The 19,587-nt window shown below is 38.6% G+C and overlaps 1 protein-coding gene across 1 annotated transcript; it reads left to right on the top strand.

Annotated features, from left to right (window-relative positions):
- Nucleotides 1–5,544: 5,544 nt before the first annotated feature.
- On the top strand, nt 5,545–18,865 carry C14H11orf58 (chromosome 14 C11orf58 homolog). Its single transcript, XM_053562408.1, has 5 exons — nt 5,545–5,779; nt 10,255–10,338; nt 14,129–14,189; nt 17,082–17,191; nt 17,818–18,865. The coding sequence occupies exons 1-5, from the start codon at nt 5,717–5,719 to the stop codon at nt 18,049–18,051; spliced, it is 552 nt and encodes a 183-aa protein (XP_053418383.1). The 5' UTR covers nt 5,545–5,716; the 3' UTR covers nt 18,052–18,865.
- The last annotated feature ends 722 nt before the right edge of the window (nt 18,866–19,587 follow it).

Here is a 19,587-nt window from a genome sequence, read left to right as displayed (position 1 = left end):
ACTATTCAACATAGTGCTGGAAGTTCTAGCCAATACAATTAGGCAAGACAAGGAAATAAAGGGAATCCAAATGGGAGCAGAGGAGGTCAAACTCTCCCTCTTTGCTGACGACATGATCTTATACTTAGAGAACCCCAAAGACTCAACCACAAGACTCCTAGAAGTCATCAAAAAATACAGTAATGTTTCAGGATATAAAATCAATGTCCACAAGTCAGTAGCCTTTGTATACACCAATAACAGTCAAATGAGAAGCTAATTAAGGACACAACTCCCTTCACCATAGTTTCAAAGAAAATGAAATACCTAGGAATATACCTAATGAAGGAGGTGAAGGACCTCTATAAAGAAAATTATGAAACCCTCAGAAAGGAAATAGCAGAGGATATTAACAAATGGAAGAACATACCATGATCATGGATGGGAAGAATCAACATTGTTAAAATGTCTATACTTCCCAAAGCAATCTACCTATTCAATGCCATTCCTATTAAAATACCAACATCGTACTTTAAAGATTTGGAGAAAATGATTCTGCATTTTGTATGGAACCGGAAAAAAACCCATATAGCTAAGGCAGTTCTTAGTAATAAAAATAAAGCTGGGGGCATCAGCATACCAGATTTTAGTCTGTACTACAAAGCCACAGTGGTCAAGATAGCATGGTACTGGCACAAAAACAGAGACATAGACACTTGGAATCGAATTGAAAACCAAGAAATGAAACTAACATCTTACAACCACCTAATCTTTGATAAACTAAACAAGAACATACCTTGGTGGAAAGACTCCTTATTCAATAAATGGTGTTGGGAGAACTGAATGTCTACATGTGAAAGACTGAAACTTGACCCACACCTTTCCCCACTCACAAAAATTGATTCAAGATGGATAAAGAACTTAAATTTAAGGCATGGAACAATAAAATCCTCAAAGAAAGCATAGGAAAAACACTGGAAGATATTGGCCTGGGGAAAGACTTCATGAAGAAGACTGCCATGGCAATCGCAACAACAACAAAAATAAACAAATGGGACTTCATTAAACTGAAAAGCTTCTGTACAGCTAAGGAGACAATAACCAAAGCAAAGAGACAACCTACACAATGGGAAAGGATATTTGCATATTTTCAATCAGACAAAAGCTTGATAACTAGGATCTATAGAGAACTCAAATTAATCCACATGAAAAAAGCCAACAATCCCATATATCAATGGGCAAGGACACGAATAGAACCTTCTCTAAAGATGACAGACGAATGGCTAACAAACACATGAAAAAATGTTCATCATCTCTATATATTAGAGAAATGCAAATCAAAACAACCCTGAGATATCATCTAACCCCAGTGAGAATGGCCCACATCACAAAATCTCAAAACTGCAGATGCTGGCGTGGATGTGGAGAGAAGGGAACACTTTTACACTGCTGATGGGACTGCAAACTAGTACAACCTTTCTGGAAGGAAGTATGGAGAAACCTCAAAGCACTCAAGCTAGACCTCCCATTTGATCCTGCAATCCCATTACTGGGCATCTACCCAGAAGGAAAAAAATCCTTTTATCATAAGGACACTTGTACTAGACTGTTTATTGCAGCTCAATTTACAATCACCTAAATGTGGAAACAGCCTAAATGCCCACCAACCCAGGAATGGATTAACAAGCTGTGGTATATGTATACCATGGAATACTATTCAGCTATTAAAAAAAATGGAGACTTTACATCCTTCGTATTAACCTGGATGGAAGTGGAAGACATTATTCTTAGTAAAGCATCACAAAAATGGAGAAGCATGAATCCTATGTACTCAATTTTGATATGAGGACAATTAATGACAATTAAGGTTATGCGGGGGGGAGGAAAAGCAGAAAGAGGGATGGAGGGAGGGGGTTGGGGCCTTGGTGTGTGTCACACTTTATGGGGGCAAGACATGATTGCAAGAGGGACTTTACCTAACAATTGCAATCAGTGTAACCTGGCTTATTGTACCCTCAATGAATCCCCAACAATAAAAAAACAAAAAAATTACCTACACCTTGAAAATTACTGGGAAACTTTAACATTATACTTTATGTCATGTATACTTCAACTGTATATAATGTAAACTTCAAATGTACATTATACTACGTAAAAAGCACCTAGCAAAGTATACAGTACATGATGAGTAGTCAATAAATGACAGCTATAATTATGGCCACTACCCCCAGCTAATTTGTCTCATTATGTTGCCCAACCTAGTCTCAAATTCCTGGCCTCAAGTAATTCTCCCACCATGGCCTTCTAAAGTGCAGGGATCACAGGCATGAGCCACTGCGCTTGGTTAACAGCATATTCTTTAAAGCTTTACTTCCTCTTTAGCTTTGTTAACTATGCTCAGTTATGATTACCTTTGGTTGAGAGAATGTACTCAACATTTATGACTGCCCACTACATGCTAAGTGTTGGATAAAAAATGAGGAAGGTTGGTGTTTGCCTTAGTAAAGTATTTCAAAGTTCCATTAGTCTTCTCTCCTTGTCTTTACTATTCAAGAAAGGACATTGCTGAGTTTCTGCACCTCATATGAGATACCACTCTGATATTAATTTCATACTTCCTATATTGAGAACTACTTATTAACTATTTTCTACCATTGTGCTAGAAACAAAAAATGGGAGATAGAATAGTCCCAGTCCTGAAGAAGGCATTTCCTAGTTCCACTAATAAAGGTTATCTTGTTTTTACCACACAAGAAAGAGCATTACCATATATGCATTTCTATTACTCTATATAATTTCATCCTTACCTACAGCCTTCTGTATATGAAACTGAGTAAAATATGATAAAACGATCCAGTCTTTACAACATTTCCTATGTTAACTTTCGGCCTGTGATGTTGTTTTATGGTAACTTGAAGACTGTCATCCACGTAACAATTCTGGTGAAGAAATAAAAGACATGTTGCTAGTTTATTAAAGTTTTCTGGATTGTCACCAATTAGTAAAATTAGAATTGTTCACTAACTACTAATCTTATTGCTAGTGCTGTTTTATTTAAAAATTGTTTTAGCATTATAGAGTACCTATTCAGCCATTCCACTTGTTTATTGGTAATATAGCTAGGAGTTGGGCGGTGCCTGTGGCTCAGTCGGTAAGGCGCCGGCCCCATATACCGAGGGTGGCAGGTTCAAACCGGCCCCGGCCAACCTGCAACCAAAAAATAGCCGGGCGTTGTGGCGGGCGCCTGTAGTCCCAGTTGCTCGGGAGGCTGAGGCAAGAGAATCGCTTAAGCCCAGGAGTTGGAGGTTGCTGTGAGCTGTGTGAGGCGACGGCACTCTACCGAGGGCCATAAAGTGAGACTCTGTCTCTACAAATATATATATATATATATATAGCTAGGAGTTCTAAATTGTATATATTTCAGTTTGTCAAACCCATTAAGGTGAACTATAGTCCACCTAAACAACTCTGTAATGTAACTGTAATTATATTTATAGAAGCTTAGTAGAATCAAATAGTAGACCAAATATTTTAATTCTGTGGTGGCAGACTAACCAAGATAAATTAAAGATAATAGAAAAAAAGATTGCAAACCAGTAGCAATGGCTCACACCTGTAATCCTAGCACTCTGGGAGGCCAAGGCAGGAGGATCCTTTGAGCTCAGGAGTTCAAGACCAGCTCTACTAAAAATAGAAAAATTAGTTGGGCATGGTGGTGGGCGTTTATAGTCCCAGTTACTTGGGAAGCTGAGGCAGGAGGATCACTTGAAGAAGCAACCACTCCAAAAAGGCTTTTTCTCCTCATTGTTTTACTCTTCTCCATTATTTACAACTTATTCTTACCACAGAGTAAGTTAAGATGCCTTTTACTTGGTTATAAAATATGACCCTATCTGAAATCGTTTTTTTAATTTACCAATTATTATGCTATTTCTCTGCTTCCAAAATAAAGGAGAATTTGGATCTATAGCTGCATACATTAAAAAACTGTCTTTCACTGGTCACAGTTACATAAATGGTTCGGTGATCTGAAATCTGGGAAAGTAACCCAGGTCAAACCAGAGGAATTGCTGAGTTACAAAGGTAATAGTTAAGCATTGTTTCATAGATTGCTCTCAATACTACAACACTCATCTGTACTATTACAACACATACCACTTATTTTTGCTTAAAAAAATTTTTTTTTGTTTGTTTTCGAGACTTGCTGTCTATTGGCAGGACCAGAGCACAGTGGCATCAACATAGCTCAATGCAACCTCAAACTCCTGGGCTCAAATAATCCTCCTACCTCAGGCTCCAGTAGCTGGACAAGAGGCGTGCCCCACCACACCGGCTAAGTTTTCTATTTGGTGTCCCTCTCGCTCTGGCTAGTTTCAAACTCCTGGCCTCCAGTAATCCTCCCTCCTCTACCTCACAAAGTGCTAGGATTACAGGCATGAGCCAAGGCGCTTAGTCAAAGATTATACAATTTTTGACCAAGGTCAGAAAGCTTCAGAATATGTCAAGGACAAGAATGTTAGGTTCAGGGCGGCACCTGTGGCTCAAAGGAGTAGGGCGCCGGCCCCATATGCCAGAGGTGGTGGGTTCAAACCCGGCCCCAGCCAAAAACTGCAAAAAAAAAAAAAAAAAAAAAAAAAGTTAGGTTCAGGTCTGGTTAAAAATTCAGTCTCCAGAATACCTTCTCGTACTGGGCTTTCTCTGTGAACTTGTGACTGCTAGGGGCTGGGAATGGGAGGGACAGAGACTGCACACTTGGGTTCCTTTTGGAGTGATGAATTGTCTTTGAACTAGATAAAGGTGATAGTTACACAAGATTGTGAATGTACTAAATGCCACTGAATTGGACGCTTTAAAAGGACTAATTTTATGTGTTTCACCTCAAAAAAAATTATTTTTTAAAAAGGGTAAGAAAAAAGGATTTTCCTGTGGGGGTGGCCTTCCTTTGGCGAAGGCTCCAACGTCTCTACACGAGCAGCGAGGTCAGAGACCATCACTTCTCCCTCCTCCAAGCCCGTGCGGAGACTTCACTTCCTCCGGTGCACCGTTTCAATAACAGCCACTTAATCGGCGCTCAAACGACATACCTCATTTTGGTATGACAAAACAAACTATTCGTCAGAACCTTCCAGAAAGCAGCACCGCGAGTCCCCTAGAAATCCCTTACGAGCAAGAAGAGAACACTAGGGTGGAAATGGTAGAAGCCATTTTTTAAAAAGGTTTTTGTCCTGGGTTGCGGGTGTTCAGTGACGATTCAGTAAGTCTCAAACATTGCATTTAAACCTAGGTGTTTAACTACGACGGATGGGCAGCATCTCACGGGGAAATACGAAAACCCACTCCGAGCCTCCTTCTGTGGCCACGAAGCTCTCAACCAACGCTCACCACCATCCCCCTCCGCAAGAAAGCGCCCTCCACCGCCCACGGGGGCGGAGCAGCAGCGGGCACTCCCGCCACACAGCGCGAGTTGAGCCGCTCAACTCCCTGGGAATTGTAGTTTTCCTCGCCCACACAGCTCTTATTCGGCTTAGTACGGAGCGACCCACAAAACTACAACTCCCAGAGTGCCCCGGGCGTGGCGTGCGGCCGCCGCGGTGACGACCGTGGCGGAGAAGGCCCGGAGAAGCTCTGTGTTCTGAAGTAGCGCTGCTTGTGCGGGTGGCCGATTGCAGGCTGCTGGTGAGGAGGCTGAGGAGAACGACGAGTGGGTTCGGCATTTCCCGTTGGGATCCCCGCAACGATGAGCGCTGCCAGAGAGTCTCACCCGCATGGGGTGAAGCGTTCAGCCTCCCCAGACGACGATGTAAATAACAATGGCGGAGGATGAGGGTTGAGGCCTACTAAAGGCTGGGGTAGGCCGGGAAGGGTGGATGGAGGAGGAAACGCCTAAGGTCCCGAAAGGGGAGGGCCTAGCGGGAGGAACCAGAAGAATGGGAACTGTCTCCCTTTTTTTTTTTTATTAGGCTTGGGAGGTTTAAGGAGGTCAACACGCTAAGAGCCAGGGGCCTGCGTAGGAAGGGGAATTGGGGAATGAAATCCTGAGAGTGTCGAAAAGCCAAAGAGCCTAGTCAAGGGATCCTCATGTTTGCGTTTTGGGCGGCTAATGAAGCTACATTCTCGGGCCTTTCTACTCTGGATAGAGACAGCAAGAGTGTCAAAATGTTCGTGCACCGTTAGACAGGTTTTCAGTCCTGGATGTCTTTGCAATATACTATTAATAGTTAAGCTTAACTGTACTAGTGAGAGTAAACCAAGAACGGTATTGAATCGAAAAATTATGCCAGGGTTGTGACTTGGTCCTGACGTAAGGTGTTGCAGTCTAAGACGGTGAAATCTAACAGCCCATTTTGATGTCAAGTACCTCGTTCCCTCCCCCCCTCCTCTCCCCCTCCTCTCCCCCCCCCCAATTACCCTCTCCCAGCTTGTCAATTTAAGTAGTAAACCATTCGTCCCTTAAAGTAATGGATTAAATATTTACTGCTGTGCCAGGTGTTGGGGATTCAAAGATGAATAAATATGGTGATTAAGTTAGGCTTTTTTGTATGTTTGTCCTTAGCACCTAGTGTAGTGTCATGGAAACTGCAGGTAACCAGTAAACGTAAAACTAGGTCCTTCATACGTGCGATGGATAAATGCCTTGGGAAAGCCGATGGGGGAAATTATTGGAGGGCGCGTGCAGGCGTCCTGTTTAAGGATGAGGGAGATCTCGTTTTCGGTTATTGTTTAGAACACTGAATTTCTGAATGTGTAGAGTTTATTTCCTATAGGACAGTTCAGAGCCTTTCATAATATTTTGTGAACCATGAAAGGCTCACTTAGAACTATGTAGCGAACGAGGTGTTAACATCCACCCCTTCTTTGGGTGGAGGAAGTGAAAACTGGAAAACTAAGGGTCTTTAAAAGCAATAGATTTTAAGCTCTACAAAAAGATTAGCAATCAATAAGATTTGGGGATGAATGGGTTATCTAATGGTTTATGCCCTCTCTTCTCTCTACTACTGGTTTTTAGATCTTTTCTTGTTGGTATGGTAATTCGGTTTTTTTGTAAGGAATTTATGCAGGCTTAGAATAACCAGGCTGCTATTTAAAAACCTATTACATTGTTCTTCTCTTGGTATTTAACTGTGACTTGATTGCTAGATGTTAGACATCTGTTTCGCTAGATGCAGAAATAAACATCTTTACCTTGACAGAAAACTGCTGATATTATTATGCAGTTTAACAGAAAGTAAGGGATTGAGTAATTAGGTTTCTGCAGCTACTAATCAGATCAATTTAAACTAGAAGACCTTTTCAGATACTATATAAGCATTATCTTTTCAGAAGGCAGCATCTGAGCACAGGGTACTTGCTGGTGTATTTAAGGTGTTTGAAAGGAATAACTGAAAGTACTTAATTGTTTTTTTTAAAACCTTGGGATTGGAAGTTTTAAATGATATGGTTATTTATGTAAACATTGAAAATAACTTGCTTTTTTAATAGAAACAGAATCCAAAAAGTTGGTTTTTATACAATTGTTTTTAACTGAATTCTGTACATTTTTTAAATGTAGTTCATAAACTACTTTCCATATTCTATCTCATTTGGTCATAAACAATATGGTGTGGAAGGAACAAAGGATCACAGCAAGTTGCTTAGCCCCTCTATGCCTGAGTGTTTTACTTGTTAAATGGATTGTTGTGAGAAGCTCTTGAGAGAAAGTGAAAAGCAATTTGTAAGTTATACAACATTATGTAATTCTTAGGTCTTATTATTCTTTAAATAATATTTTAAAGAAGCCTCTGTTTGTAGTTAAGGAATTAAAACTAAATGTCAGGTCCTAGTTGACAGGGCAAGTGATGTTTTAGTGAGAATCAGAACTAAAGCTTTACTAGCACTTTGTTTTAAAAACTATGTTGAGCCAGAAACTGTTAAGAACTAAATGGCCTATAAAAAGATATGATGGGATCACATGGAAAGAAATAGAGATTTGGAACTTAGGTAGCCAAATTAGAACAGCATATAAGCCCTCCACCAAAAAGAATTTAGAAGAATCACAAATGGGTCCAGTATGATACATATGAAGTCTTTTACAAATAATTTTTAGAAGAATAAATAGGATGGGGGCAAGACATGATTGCAAGAGGGACTCTACCTAACAATTGCAATCAGTGTAACCTGGCTTATTGTACCCTCAATGAATCCCCAACAATAAAAAAAAAAAGAAGAATAAATAGGTAGTGAAAAACAACTTTATTTAGAATTTTAATATAAATTTAATGATAGCAAGTCCAAATTTCTGTTCCATGGTTTCCTAATTTTGATGGTTGATAACAGTCCTCATTTGATATACATGGGGCATTGGTTCTAGGACCCACCGATCCCCATATTCATATCTGAGTGTACTCAAGTCCTGTAGAACCCATGTGTAGGGAAAGTTGGTCCTCCACTTAAATGGGTTTTGCCACATTCCATTCATGTTTGGTTAGAAAAAACTCATATAAGTGGATCCTGAAAAGTAGAAATCCATGTTGTTCAGGGGCCAACTGTATATCCAACATGGTTAGCATCCTCTGAACACTGCTGATTGCTAATCAGTTATCCTGTGTGAACCTGGAACATATAATCAGATCTCATATCTATTTCTAATAGGTTTTAGCTTTATTATTACTTCTAGTTCTCGGCATTGGCATCATTAGAGTATAATACTTTTTTGAAATCTTTAATTGATTGCAATTTTGTGTGGAAGAGGGCTTTATCATCTTTGTTCCATAATTGCAAAGCATTTTCATTTTTAGATTATAAACTCAATTAGAATGATTAATCCAAAGCATATTTTATTTCTGTATCATCTTTTGCTTTCCAGTCATCTTTGTATACACATCTGTCCTTACCCTTTGTCCATTTACAAACTGAATCAAGTTATTTTGATGCATACAACATAAAAATTAAATAAAACAGTCATGCATCTTAAAAAAGTGATAAGGTTCTACCCCTTACTGCAAAATGTTGCAAGACGAAGAACTTACAAATGTTGAATGATTTTCCCAATGAGAATACCATATTTCTTGTTTGTCCCTTTTTCCTTTATCTTTCATAAGGTCTTAGGTTGGAAAAAAGTAATCTGGTATTCCATCATCCAAGGACTCATAGCCTGAGATTTGCACAGTTAATTTCATCATTGTTATAGTCTAGTCATTTTTGAGTTTTGCCTTCTTATTCATTCTAGTAATTGTGAAATGCCTTCTATCAGTGTTTTCTCTTTGCCATTATGCATAGAAAATAAAAAATTCTGAATTCTCATCTGTGTTTAATGAAAGGTAAAAGCAGGCAAAGGTACGATGTCTTCTTGAAAGTTGTTGGTATAATACTTTGGACAATATATTTTCTTATTTTAGTCATTTTTAGGATTGTTAGAAATAATTGATGAATTGTAATAATTCTACATTTGTCTCAAGATAAAGAGAAAAATATGATTGCTGGGATTACATAATAATTCTTAGATGTACAGAAGGGTTCGGTGAACCCTTGATAATTGTAAGAGGTTTAATCTATTCTTTTTAAAAAGAGTAAATTTTCTCTTTATTCTTTGGAAGACACTTAAGAAAGAATAAGAGACATGACATGTCAATCCTAGCAGATAACTGGAACTGCTCAAAAAAGACACTGAAAAATTAAAATTGCGTCTAGTGGAATGTGATGATATACTGTCTCTTAGAATATCACTAAAGATAGGATTTTTAGGCTGGTCCAATGGTAATGGGTTATCAGAACTATTAACATTAGTGTCACTAAAGTTGGTGTATAATCCCCCACTGCTAAATTTGATTGGCTTTTAAAATGAGAGAAAGAATTTTTAACTTCAACTAACAACTGTGGCAGCCTTCAAGGTTCAAAGTGCTAGGTGCTCCAGGGTCCTGCAAGGCTCTAGGGCAATGAATCTCAAAGTGTGATTCCCAGTTCAACAGTATCAGCATCACTTGGAAATTTGTTAGAAATTCAAATCCTTGAGTTCTAGCCCCATTGGATAAGAATCTCTGGAGCTATTTTAATAAGCTAAGTGATTCTGAGACTGGCAAACTTTTGAGACCCAGAGCTCTGGCTATAGAAAAACTAACAGATTCTGCTCTGAGCTAATAGAAAAGGAGTAAATTTGAATACAGTGTATATATGCTTAACCTTCTAAGCCAGAAAAATGAGCTCTGTTTAAACTGACAGGAAAAAAATATTGGCATCACAGACTTTTCATTTTTAAGTACTTTTTTATGTAAAAATTAATTTGACTAATGCCTTTTTTAGCTTGGATCTAGCAATTGGGAGGCAGCAGATTTGGGCAATGAAGAGAGAAAACAAAAATTCTTGAGGCTGATGGGTGCAGGAAAGGTAAGCATTGGTATGGTATTCATTTTAATCTTTTCTGTAAAAAAAAAATGTCATTTTTGTTTTAAGTGAGAAGGACTAAATATAATTGGATCCCGTTTTCTTATTTTGCATGATTAGTTTTGGGTTTGGGAAATACACCCAGCCTAACCAAGCACTTAAAATTTATATTATTTCTATCTGGCTTATTGTACCCTCAATGAATCCTCAACAATAAAAAAAAAAAAATTTATATTATTTCTGAGCCACTTCTGGGATTCTCAGTGCCTCTGTCAATAAACTTTGGAGATGATATAAAGGACAAATTTGGTTCAAGGAGTCTCTGTAGAAGAAAAAAGATCAAATCACATGACTTGCCATCTGTTAGCCCAGTGATTTAATAGAAGATATTTCTTCTGGGAAGGTTATCTTGTGGGAACTTCTAATCAAAGCCAAAAATCATTTGTATTTATACCTCCCTCTAGCCCTTGCAGTAATAACCAAGGGAATATCCTTTATCAAAAACATAATTTTAAAACTATACTTCCAGGTGTCATTTCTATAGTTCATTACTAGAGAAGTTTCTCTGCATGTCTAGACCACTAGAGGAAAAAACCCAATTTTAAAAATGGTTCGGTACATTTCTAAATGACTCTCTGATTAATGTAATAGAAAGTACAGTTGACCCTTAACAATGCAGGGATTAGAGGTGCCAACTCCTGTGCATTCAGATATCTGCATAAACTTTAGACTCCCCCAAAATGTAACTACTGATAGGCTACTGTTGACTCGAGCCTTACTGATAAAACTTAAACAGTTAACATATATTTTATGTGTCACGTGTATTATATACTGCATATTCCTACAATAAAATAAGCTAGAAAAAGGAAACGTTAAGAAAATCATGGGCAATGCATGTGGCTCAGTGAGTAGGGCGCTGGCCCCACATACTGAGGGTGGCAGGTTTGTACCCAGCCCCTGCCAAACTGCAACAAAAAAATAGCTGGGCGTTGTGGCAGGCACCTGTAGTCCCAGCTACTCCGGAGGCTGAGGCAAGAGAATCGCCTAAGGCTAAGAACTGGAGGTTGCTGTGAGCTGTGATGCTACAGCACTCTACTAAGGGCGAAAAGTGAGACTCTGTCTCTACAAAAAAAAAAAAAAAAATCATAAAAGAGGCTCCATGCTAAGAAAATCATAAAAGATGCTTGGCGCCCATAGCACAGTGGTTACAGTGCCAGCCACGTACACTGAGGCTGGCAGATTAGAACCTGGCCTGGGCCAGCTAAACAACAATGGCAACTGCAACAAAAAATGGCCAGGTCTTGTGGCGGGCACCGGTAGTCCCAGCTATTTGGGAGGCTGAGGCAAGAGAATCGCTTGGGCCCAGGAGTTTGAGGTTGCTATGAGCTGTGATGCCACAACACTCTACCAAGGGCAACAAAGTAAGACTCTGTCTCAAAAAAAACAAAAAAAAAAAAAAAACAGAAAAAAATCATAAAAGAAAATATGTTTACTATTCATTAAGTAGAAATAGATCATAATAAAGGTTTTCATCCTCCTAATCTTCATGTTGAGTGGGCTGAAAAGGAAGGATTGGTATTGATCTTACTGTCTAAGGGGTAACAGGGACAGAAATAAAAAAAGATATATATGTATAAATATAATGGCATCAAATTATTCAGGGGTGATGACCGTATTACACTGATATATTCATACTTTCTTAGCTGGTTCTCCTTGTGACCAATAAAATATTCATGGCAGCTGGCTAGGATGAGGACTATACTCAGTGGCCGTAAAACAGAATAAATCTAAACAGCCCACGTGAAAGATCAAAGATGCAATCTTGGCCTGGATTGCAAAAGAATTTTATGTATGCTAAACCACCTATTTACTGATAGCCAATTTTCACACATTTTATATTAAGATGTTCTTCCTAAGTACTTGAAGAGTTTTCCTTCTAATGAGTTGAATATACATACCTCCTAAACTGTTAGTTACTTTATATATCCTCACCAAGTCCTCACTTAACTTCATCAATAGGTTCTTCAAAACTTTATGTGAAACGACACATAACAAAAACAATTTTTTCTCCTCATTGTTATAATGAAATAACTTGGAGATACACAGTATGTCAGTTTGCTTAACGTCAGTTTCTAAGAACTTATAGAGAATATTAAGTGAGGACTTAATATATTTACATGAACCAAGAAAAACTGCAGATTACTTTCTAACATGAGAAGTTATAAATTACTGGAAAATCTGGTTTAATGAAGTATTATACAAAAGCTTCCCTTAAATAGGTCTTAATGTTTTATGTGACCTCTTCCTATCCCCAATCCCACTATTTTAGTCTGGCTAGTGCCTTCTCATCCTTTCAGATTCAGATCAATTCTATTTCTGGGATGCTTTCTTGTACCAGAGTTAGCTACCCTTGTCTGTGATTTCACAGGACTACATGTATGTCTTTCTCATAGCAATTATAATTCTGTATTGTTATTATCTGTTTTCCTCTATTATATGAGGGCTCTGAACTTTATTTTTGTTCTATATGATCCCAAGACCCAGCACAGTAGATAGTCGATAATTTTTAGCAAAATATATGAATATATCCCCATGTGCATAACAAACCAAAGGGCAGAATTTTATGTCTTGTAAGGAGGCTATCAGGACAATGTTAACTTGCTTACAAAAAAAAAAAAGTCTAGGGCAGTGCCTGTGGCTCAAAGGAGTAGGGCACTGGCCCCATATACCGGAGGTGGCAGGTTCAAACCCAGCCCCAGCCAAAAACTGCAAAGAAAAATAAATAAATACATAAATGTCTAGAAATTACTGTATTTGTGTGTAAAAATAAATTGCTAGGATAAAGAAAGGTTTTTATAATAGGTGCCTTCCTGGCATCTATATTTTATAATAAACCCTTGAACGGTATGGATCTGCTTATAGGGCCACAGGCCCTGCCCTATGTTTATATTGTTAATATGCTATCTTTTGCATTCTAAAGAAGCGGTGCATTGATTGATTTACTTGTATTAATTGCATGTAAGGCAATAAGCATTAATGCTTGAAGAGTGAGCGGCGCCTGTGGCTTAATGGGTAGGGCGCCAGCCCCATATGCAGAAGGTAGCGGGTTCGAACCAGGCCCCGGCCAAACTGCAACAACAACAAAAATAGCCGGGCATTGTGGCAGGTGCCTGAGTCCCAGCTACTTGGGAGGCTAAGGCAAGAAAATAGCCTAAGCCCAGGAGTTGGAGGTTGCTGTGAGCTGTGACACTACGGCACTCTACTGAGGGCGATAGAGTGAGACTCTTATCTCTTAAAAAAAAAACAAAATGCTTAAAGCTTGTCAGCATAGTATCATTTAAAGATCTATCACTTTGTACGTTACAAGTCTGTTTTCTTTTTTGCCTGGCTAAATAATCTTATTTGCTTTCTCTCTGATGACACTTGAGTCATCAGAAAGAGAAGGTGGGAAAGTTAAAAGTAACTCATTTTACTGGCCTTTGGGGGGGGGAGTTAAATTGACTCAGTTTTCTTCTTATATATCCATCTCATTTAAAATTAAAACCTGACCTTCACACCTTACTCTTGTTTAATTGCACTCACTACCTTCTAACGTACTCTAATTAGTGATGATGTTTGTCTTTTCTCCCCTTCCCTTGCTGGAACATAAGCTTCTTAAAGGCAGGGATTTTAATTGAGTCTTTTGTCCTCAGTGTATCCCAGAAGCCTGGAATTTTAATAGTTTCTGACACATTTAACACCAAATTGTGTTAAATTAGTCTCAAATTCTAATACATTTTCAATCTTTTTATAGAAAGAACATACCGGTCGTCTTGTTATAGGAGATCACAAATCAACATCTCACTTCCGAACAGGTAAGAAACTAAAATATAATTAAAGCAGAGATGCTAAATTTGGAATATTTATACATTTGGGGGGATATTCTAACTTCCATACATAATTTTGTAAAATAAAATGGTTAAAATATTAAGATTAGAAATGTATAATACAGGGCAGCGCCTGTGGCTCAGTCAGTAAGGCGCCGGCCCCATATATCGAGGGTGGCGGGTTCAAACCTGGCCCTGGCCAAACTGCAACAAAAAAAAAGCCGGGCGTTGTGGCGGGCGCCTGTAGTCCCAGCTACTCGGGAGGCTGAGGCAAGAGAATCACTTAGGCCCAGGAGTTGGAGGTTGCTGTGAGCTGTGTGAGGCCATGGCACTCTACCGAGGGCCATAAAGTGAGACTCTGTCCCTACAAAAAAAAAAGAAAATGTATAATACATCACGTGAAGTATCAAATATCATGAACTTTGATGAACGAAGGTAGGAGAAGATAGATCAATGTGATATTCTAACCAAGAAACTTTTTTCAGTCCTTACTTTTACTGATTTAATTCAGAACATATATTTTTAATTGTAATGAGGCTTTATGCCTCATCTTGCCAACTACATACAGTATAGAAGTTTTTTCTTTGTATTGGTATCGTAGAGAGTCTCAGTGTGTTGCCCCAGGCTAGAGTGCCATGGCATCAGCCTAGCTCACAGCAACCTCAAAACCCTGAGCTCAAGTGATCCTCCTGCTTCAGCCTCCAGAGTAGCTGGGACTACAGGCACCTGCCACCACCTGGCTATTTTTCCTATTTTCAAGAGATAGTGTCTTGTTCTTGATCAAGCTGCTCTCAAGCTCCTGACCTTAACCTACCCTTCTGCCTCAATCACAGAAAGCTGATTACAGGCACGAGCTACTACACTGGGCCAGTAAGAAAATTTTCAAAAACTGAAAATGAATTTGAATTTTAATCATGTCAGCTGAAAGGTGAAATTAATCACCTCTTTAAAATTGACTATAGACCAAGCACATTGGCTCACACCTGTAGTCCCAGCTATTTGAGAACCAAGGCAGGAAGATAACTTGAGCCCAAGAGTTTCAGACCACCCTGGGCAACACAGCAAGACCTCATCTCTACAAAATATAGAAAAATTAGCCAGTTGTGGTAGTGCACACCTGTAGTCCCAGCTACTCGGGAGGCTGAGGTAGAAAGAAAGAACAGATCGTTTGAGCTTAAGAGTTTGAGGTTGTAGTGAGCTATGATGATACCCCTGCCCTCTAGCTTGGGCAACAGAGCGAAAAAATAAAACAGACCCTAATCTTCGACATTACTAATAGCGGGCATAATGACCTTGATTAAATTTAACAAAACAGAATAACTTCATACTGACCTAGCATATATAGCACGTTTTAGAAGTTAATAGATCTTTTCTTTTTCTGGTGTTAAATATCTCAATTTGCATTGCTGCATAAGGCAAAAAGCTCATTCCATGAGCTTGGCAGCATGGAAAAATATTTCAACTATTTTCAACTGCCTTTACTCTTTTAAAATTGGGAGCTTTAAAAATAAATCAAAATGCTCCCCTTTGGAATTAATTCTGAAATTCCTTTTGTATTTATGTTTACTAATTAAAATGTTGTCGGAGAGTGGTAGCTTATGCCTATAAACCCAGCACCTTTAGAGGTGAGGCAAGAGAGTTCCTTGAGGCCAGGAGTTTGAGACCAGCCTGGGCAATATAGCCAGACTCCATCTCTATAAAAGATTTTTAATGGGCTGGGCGTGGTGGCTCACGCCTATAGTCCTAGCACTCTGGGAGGCCGAGGCAGGTGGATTGCCTGAGCTCACGGGTTCGAGACCAGCCTGAGTAAGAGCGAGACCTTGTTTCTTTTTTTTTAATTAGCCAGGTATGGTGGCATGTAAGCCTAACTTCTTAAAAGTCTGAGGCATGGCTTGGCCCTGTAGCTCAGTGGTTAGGGCGCCAGCCACATGTACTAAGGCCGGCGGGTTCTAGTCTGGCCTAGGCCTGCTAAACAGTGACAACTACAACAAAAAAAATAGGCAGTGCCTGTAGTCCCAGCTACTTGGGAAGCTGAGGCAAGAGAATCACATAAGCCCAAGAATTCGAGGTTGCCGTGAACTGTGACGCTACGACACTCTGCCCAAGGGCAACATAGGGAGACCGTGTCTTAAAAAAAAGAAAAGTCTGAGGCATGAGGATCACTTTGAACCTTGGGAATTCTAGGCTATAGTGAGGTCTGTTGGTACCACTGCACTCCAAGCTGTGCAACAGAGCTGAGACCCTGTCTCTAAAAATAAATAAGACTTGCACAAAATATGTCTTAAATGCCAAATAATAAAATGACATGAAAACTTTTTTAAAATTCATGTTGTTTCAGTAAATTTGGTATGCAAAGAAAGGCATAAAGGAAACCATTACACGATCCGTTTTAGCCATTTTCTGAACAGAATTCCCTGCCATTTTTCACTATGTCTGTTCAAAGTCAGATGCTTTTGTTTGTCGTAGGGTGTTTTTTAGGTGACTAGGAAAAAATTTTATTACAGTATAAATAAGCTAAAACATTTCATACTCAAAGTGCTTAATACTTAATATTTATCTCCATGCAGTTCTTTCTAAGACTTTTGTTCAAATCATCATATAGAAGTTATTGTCGGGCGGCGCCTGTGGCTCAAGGAGTAGGGCGCCGGTCCCATATGCCGGAGGTGGCGGGTTCAAACCCAGCCCCGGCCAAAAAAAAAAAAAAAAAAAAGAAGTTATTGTCTGTTACATAACCACCTGTAGTATTCAAACTTATTCAAAATTAGTCACAGTAAGAGACGTCAACCCTGAATATAATAGCATCTGTATTATGGGTTTTTTGTGTAATCAAATGTTTTTATTAATTCGACTAAACATAACCAAAGTACACTGGACATGCAGGGGAAGAAGACAAGAAAATTAATGAAGAACTGGAGTCTCAGTATCAGCAAAGTATGGACAGTAAATTATCGGGAAGATACCGGAGACATTGTGGACTTGGCTTCAGTGAGGTAGTAACTAACTTATTTTCATTGCCTGGGAAGATAATTTTCAACTTAATACCATTTGTATTTTTTTAGAATACCCAACAATCAAGAATCCTTTGTATACAGCTATCTTTATGCAGTTAAAATATTTTATGTGCCCTACTGAGTTTCTAGATAATCAGAAGAAAGCAGTTTAATGTAAATTCGTCTTAACCATTAGGACACATTTTTAATAGGCCTAAACAGCATGCTTGAAAGTTAGATAATAAACACTTTATGTACATTTAATGTATTGGTATAGGATATTTGTCTCTCTCTCTTTTTTTTTTTTTTTTGAAACAGAGTGCCATGGTGTCATAGCTCACAGCAATCTCAAACTCTTGGGCTTAAGCAATTCTTTTGCCTCAGCCTCCCAAGTAGCTGGGACTGCAGGCACCCGCCTCAACGCCTGGCAATTTTTTGTTACAGTAGTCATTGTTCAGCTGCTCTGGGCCTGGTTCAAACCCCCCAGCCTTGGTGTTTGTGGCTGGCACCATAACCACTGAACCAACTGGACTGTTTTTAAGATTGACCAAAATTGGGGTGTTTCTCAATTTTTATAGGGGCTAATTATATTTATTTTTTAAAGAGGCTGTTGATTGATATTTTAGGTAGAAGATCATGATGGAGAAGGTGATGTGGCTGGAGATGATGACGACGATGATGATGATTCACCTGATCCTGAAAGTCCAGATGACTCTGAAAGTGATTCAGAGTCAGAGAAGGAAGAATCTGCTGAAGAACTCCAAGCTGCTGAGCATCCTGATGAGGTGGAGGATCCCAAAAACAAAAAAGATGCAAAAAGCAATTATAAAATGATGTTCGTTAAATCCAGTGGTTCATAACTCCCAAACACTTAGTCTTTGTATTAAAAGTAAGCCTTATTATTGTTATAATGCACAGTGGAGGACTGCTTATAGAGCACAGACCTTTGTATTATAATTTTTAAAAAGGCCCTTTTAAATAATTACAAAGAGTGTTTGCTTTCAAATGGGGTTACACTTTTATGGGCATGACTATAACCTTTTTGTAAAGAGTAAGAGTTGTATAAAATAAGAAATAAATACAATACTCAACTTCCTTTCATATTAGAATCATCAACCCTCTAATCTTACCTTTTTACCCCTTCAGATGCAGTTTTGGGGGAGACCCTTTTGTGGTAGCTATTTTATCCTTTTTTTCCTTCATACTTTTCTCTTATAAAAATTTATTTGATACTGTGATATGTTCATGAGAAATATTCTTTAATTGTCCTTTATTATAGTAGAACTATTCATCCTGGGTATTTCTGCTATCAATCACAGTCTAAATTAATGTTGCAGAAGATTAGATACTTAGTTTACTCTTACTCTTCTCTTGGACCAAAGCAACATGAGAGCAATTACCCACACCTGTGAGGGTGGAGTTACAACCGTCAAACATTTGGAATGTTAGGGTCCCAAGCAGTCTTTATATAATTTGAGTTACATTGTATGTTAGATTTTTGATAAAATTTGGCCACTTTTTACAGAAGAAATTAATTCTCTGGTCATTTAGTCCTAACTATTTGGAAATATGTAAAACTAGTTGTTGGGGGTTTTTTGTTTTTTGTTTTTTAGGTAATATGTGACCAAAGTTAATTTTGTCCCGAAGGTCTAAATAAAGAGAAAGCAGTTTCCCGTATTTGGCTGTGATACCTTTATCCTCATCTATAAATGAGGAACAGGCTTATTGAACAAGAAGCTGAAATAAGAAATTCTCTTCATTTTATCCTAGTGCTGTTATATTGATAAATTAGTAAAAAGAAGTATTACTCTCTAATTTTATTGCTACTTCTATTGGAGTAAAGTTAGAATCATCTAACTGCTGTTATGTGATTGATCTGTACAGCTGATTAACACTACATTATGGGTCAGTCCATCTTTGAATAATTGGATTTAAAATCTGAACGTTTCTAAGTAATAAGTTCAAAGTCTTGGGTAAAACCTGTGTGGGAGCTTAACTAGATACTTAAATATTTTATGTGTTGGACTTTTAAAAAATTCTATGTCATTTTGAAATTTGGAGTGTATTAGAGGAGTGTAGCAACTAGAACAGGTGCTCTCTGGTTGATAGACTCTCATCTTGCAGTATTTTTCACATATCAGATCCCTAAGTTATGGTGTTTTTTTAGTTTCTCATATTTTAAAATAGGTGTTACTCTTACAGTAAAGTAATGAGTCAGTGGGAGACAGTACATGTGACATTTAAGAAATACTTGGTTTGAAGAAGCTTGGCTTTATGGTTCAGTGCCTGTAGCACAGTGGTTACAGCACCAGCCACATACACCAAGGATGGTGGGTTTGAACCTGACCCGGGCCAGCTAACCAACTGCAACAAGAAAATAGCCAGGCATTATGGCA

The sequence above is a fragment of the Nycticebus coucang genome, chromosome 14 (assembly GCF_027406575.1).
Source record: "Nycticebus coucang isolate mNycCou1 chromosome 14, mNycCou1.pri, whole genome shotgun sequence".
Classification (NCBI taxonomy): Eukaryota; Metazoa; Chordata; class Mammalia; order Primates; family Lorisidae; genus Nycticebus; species Nycticebus coucang.
The sequence above is the reverse complement of the archived record's forward strand: the minus strand, read 5'-3'. Positions and strand labels throughout refer to the sequence as shown.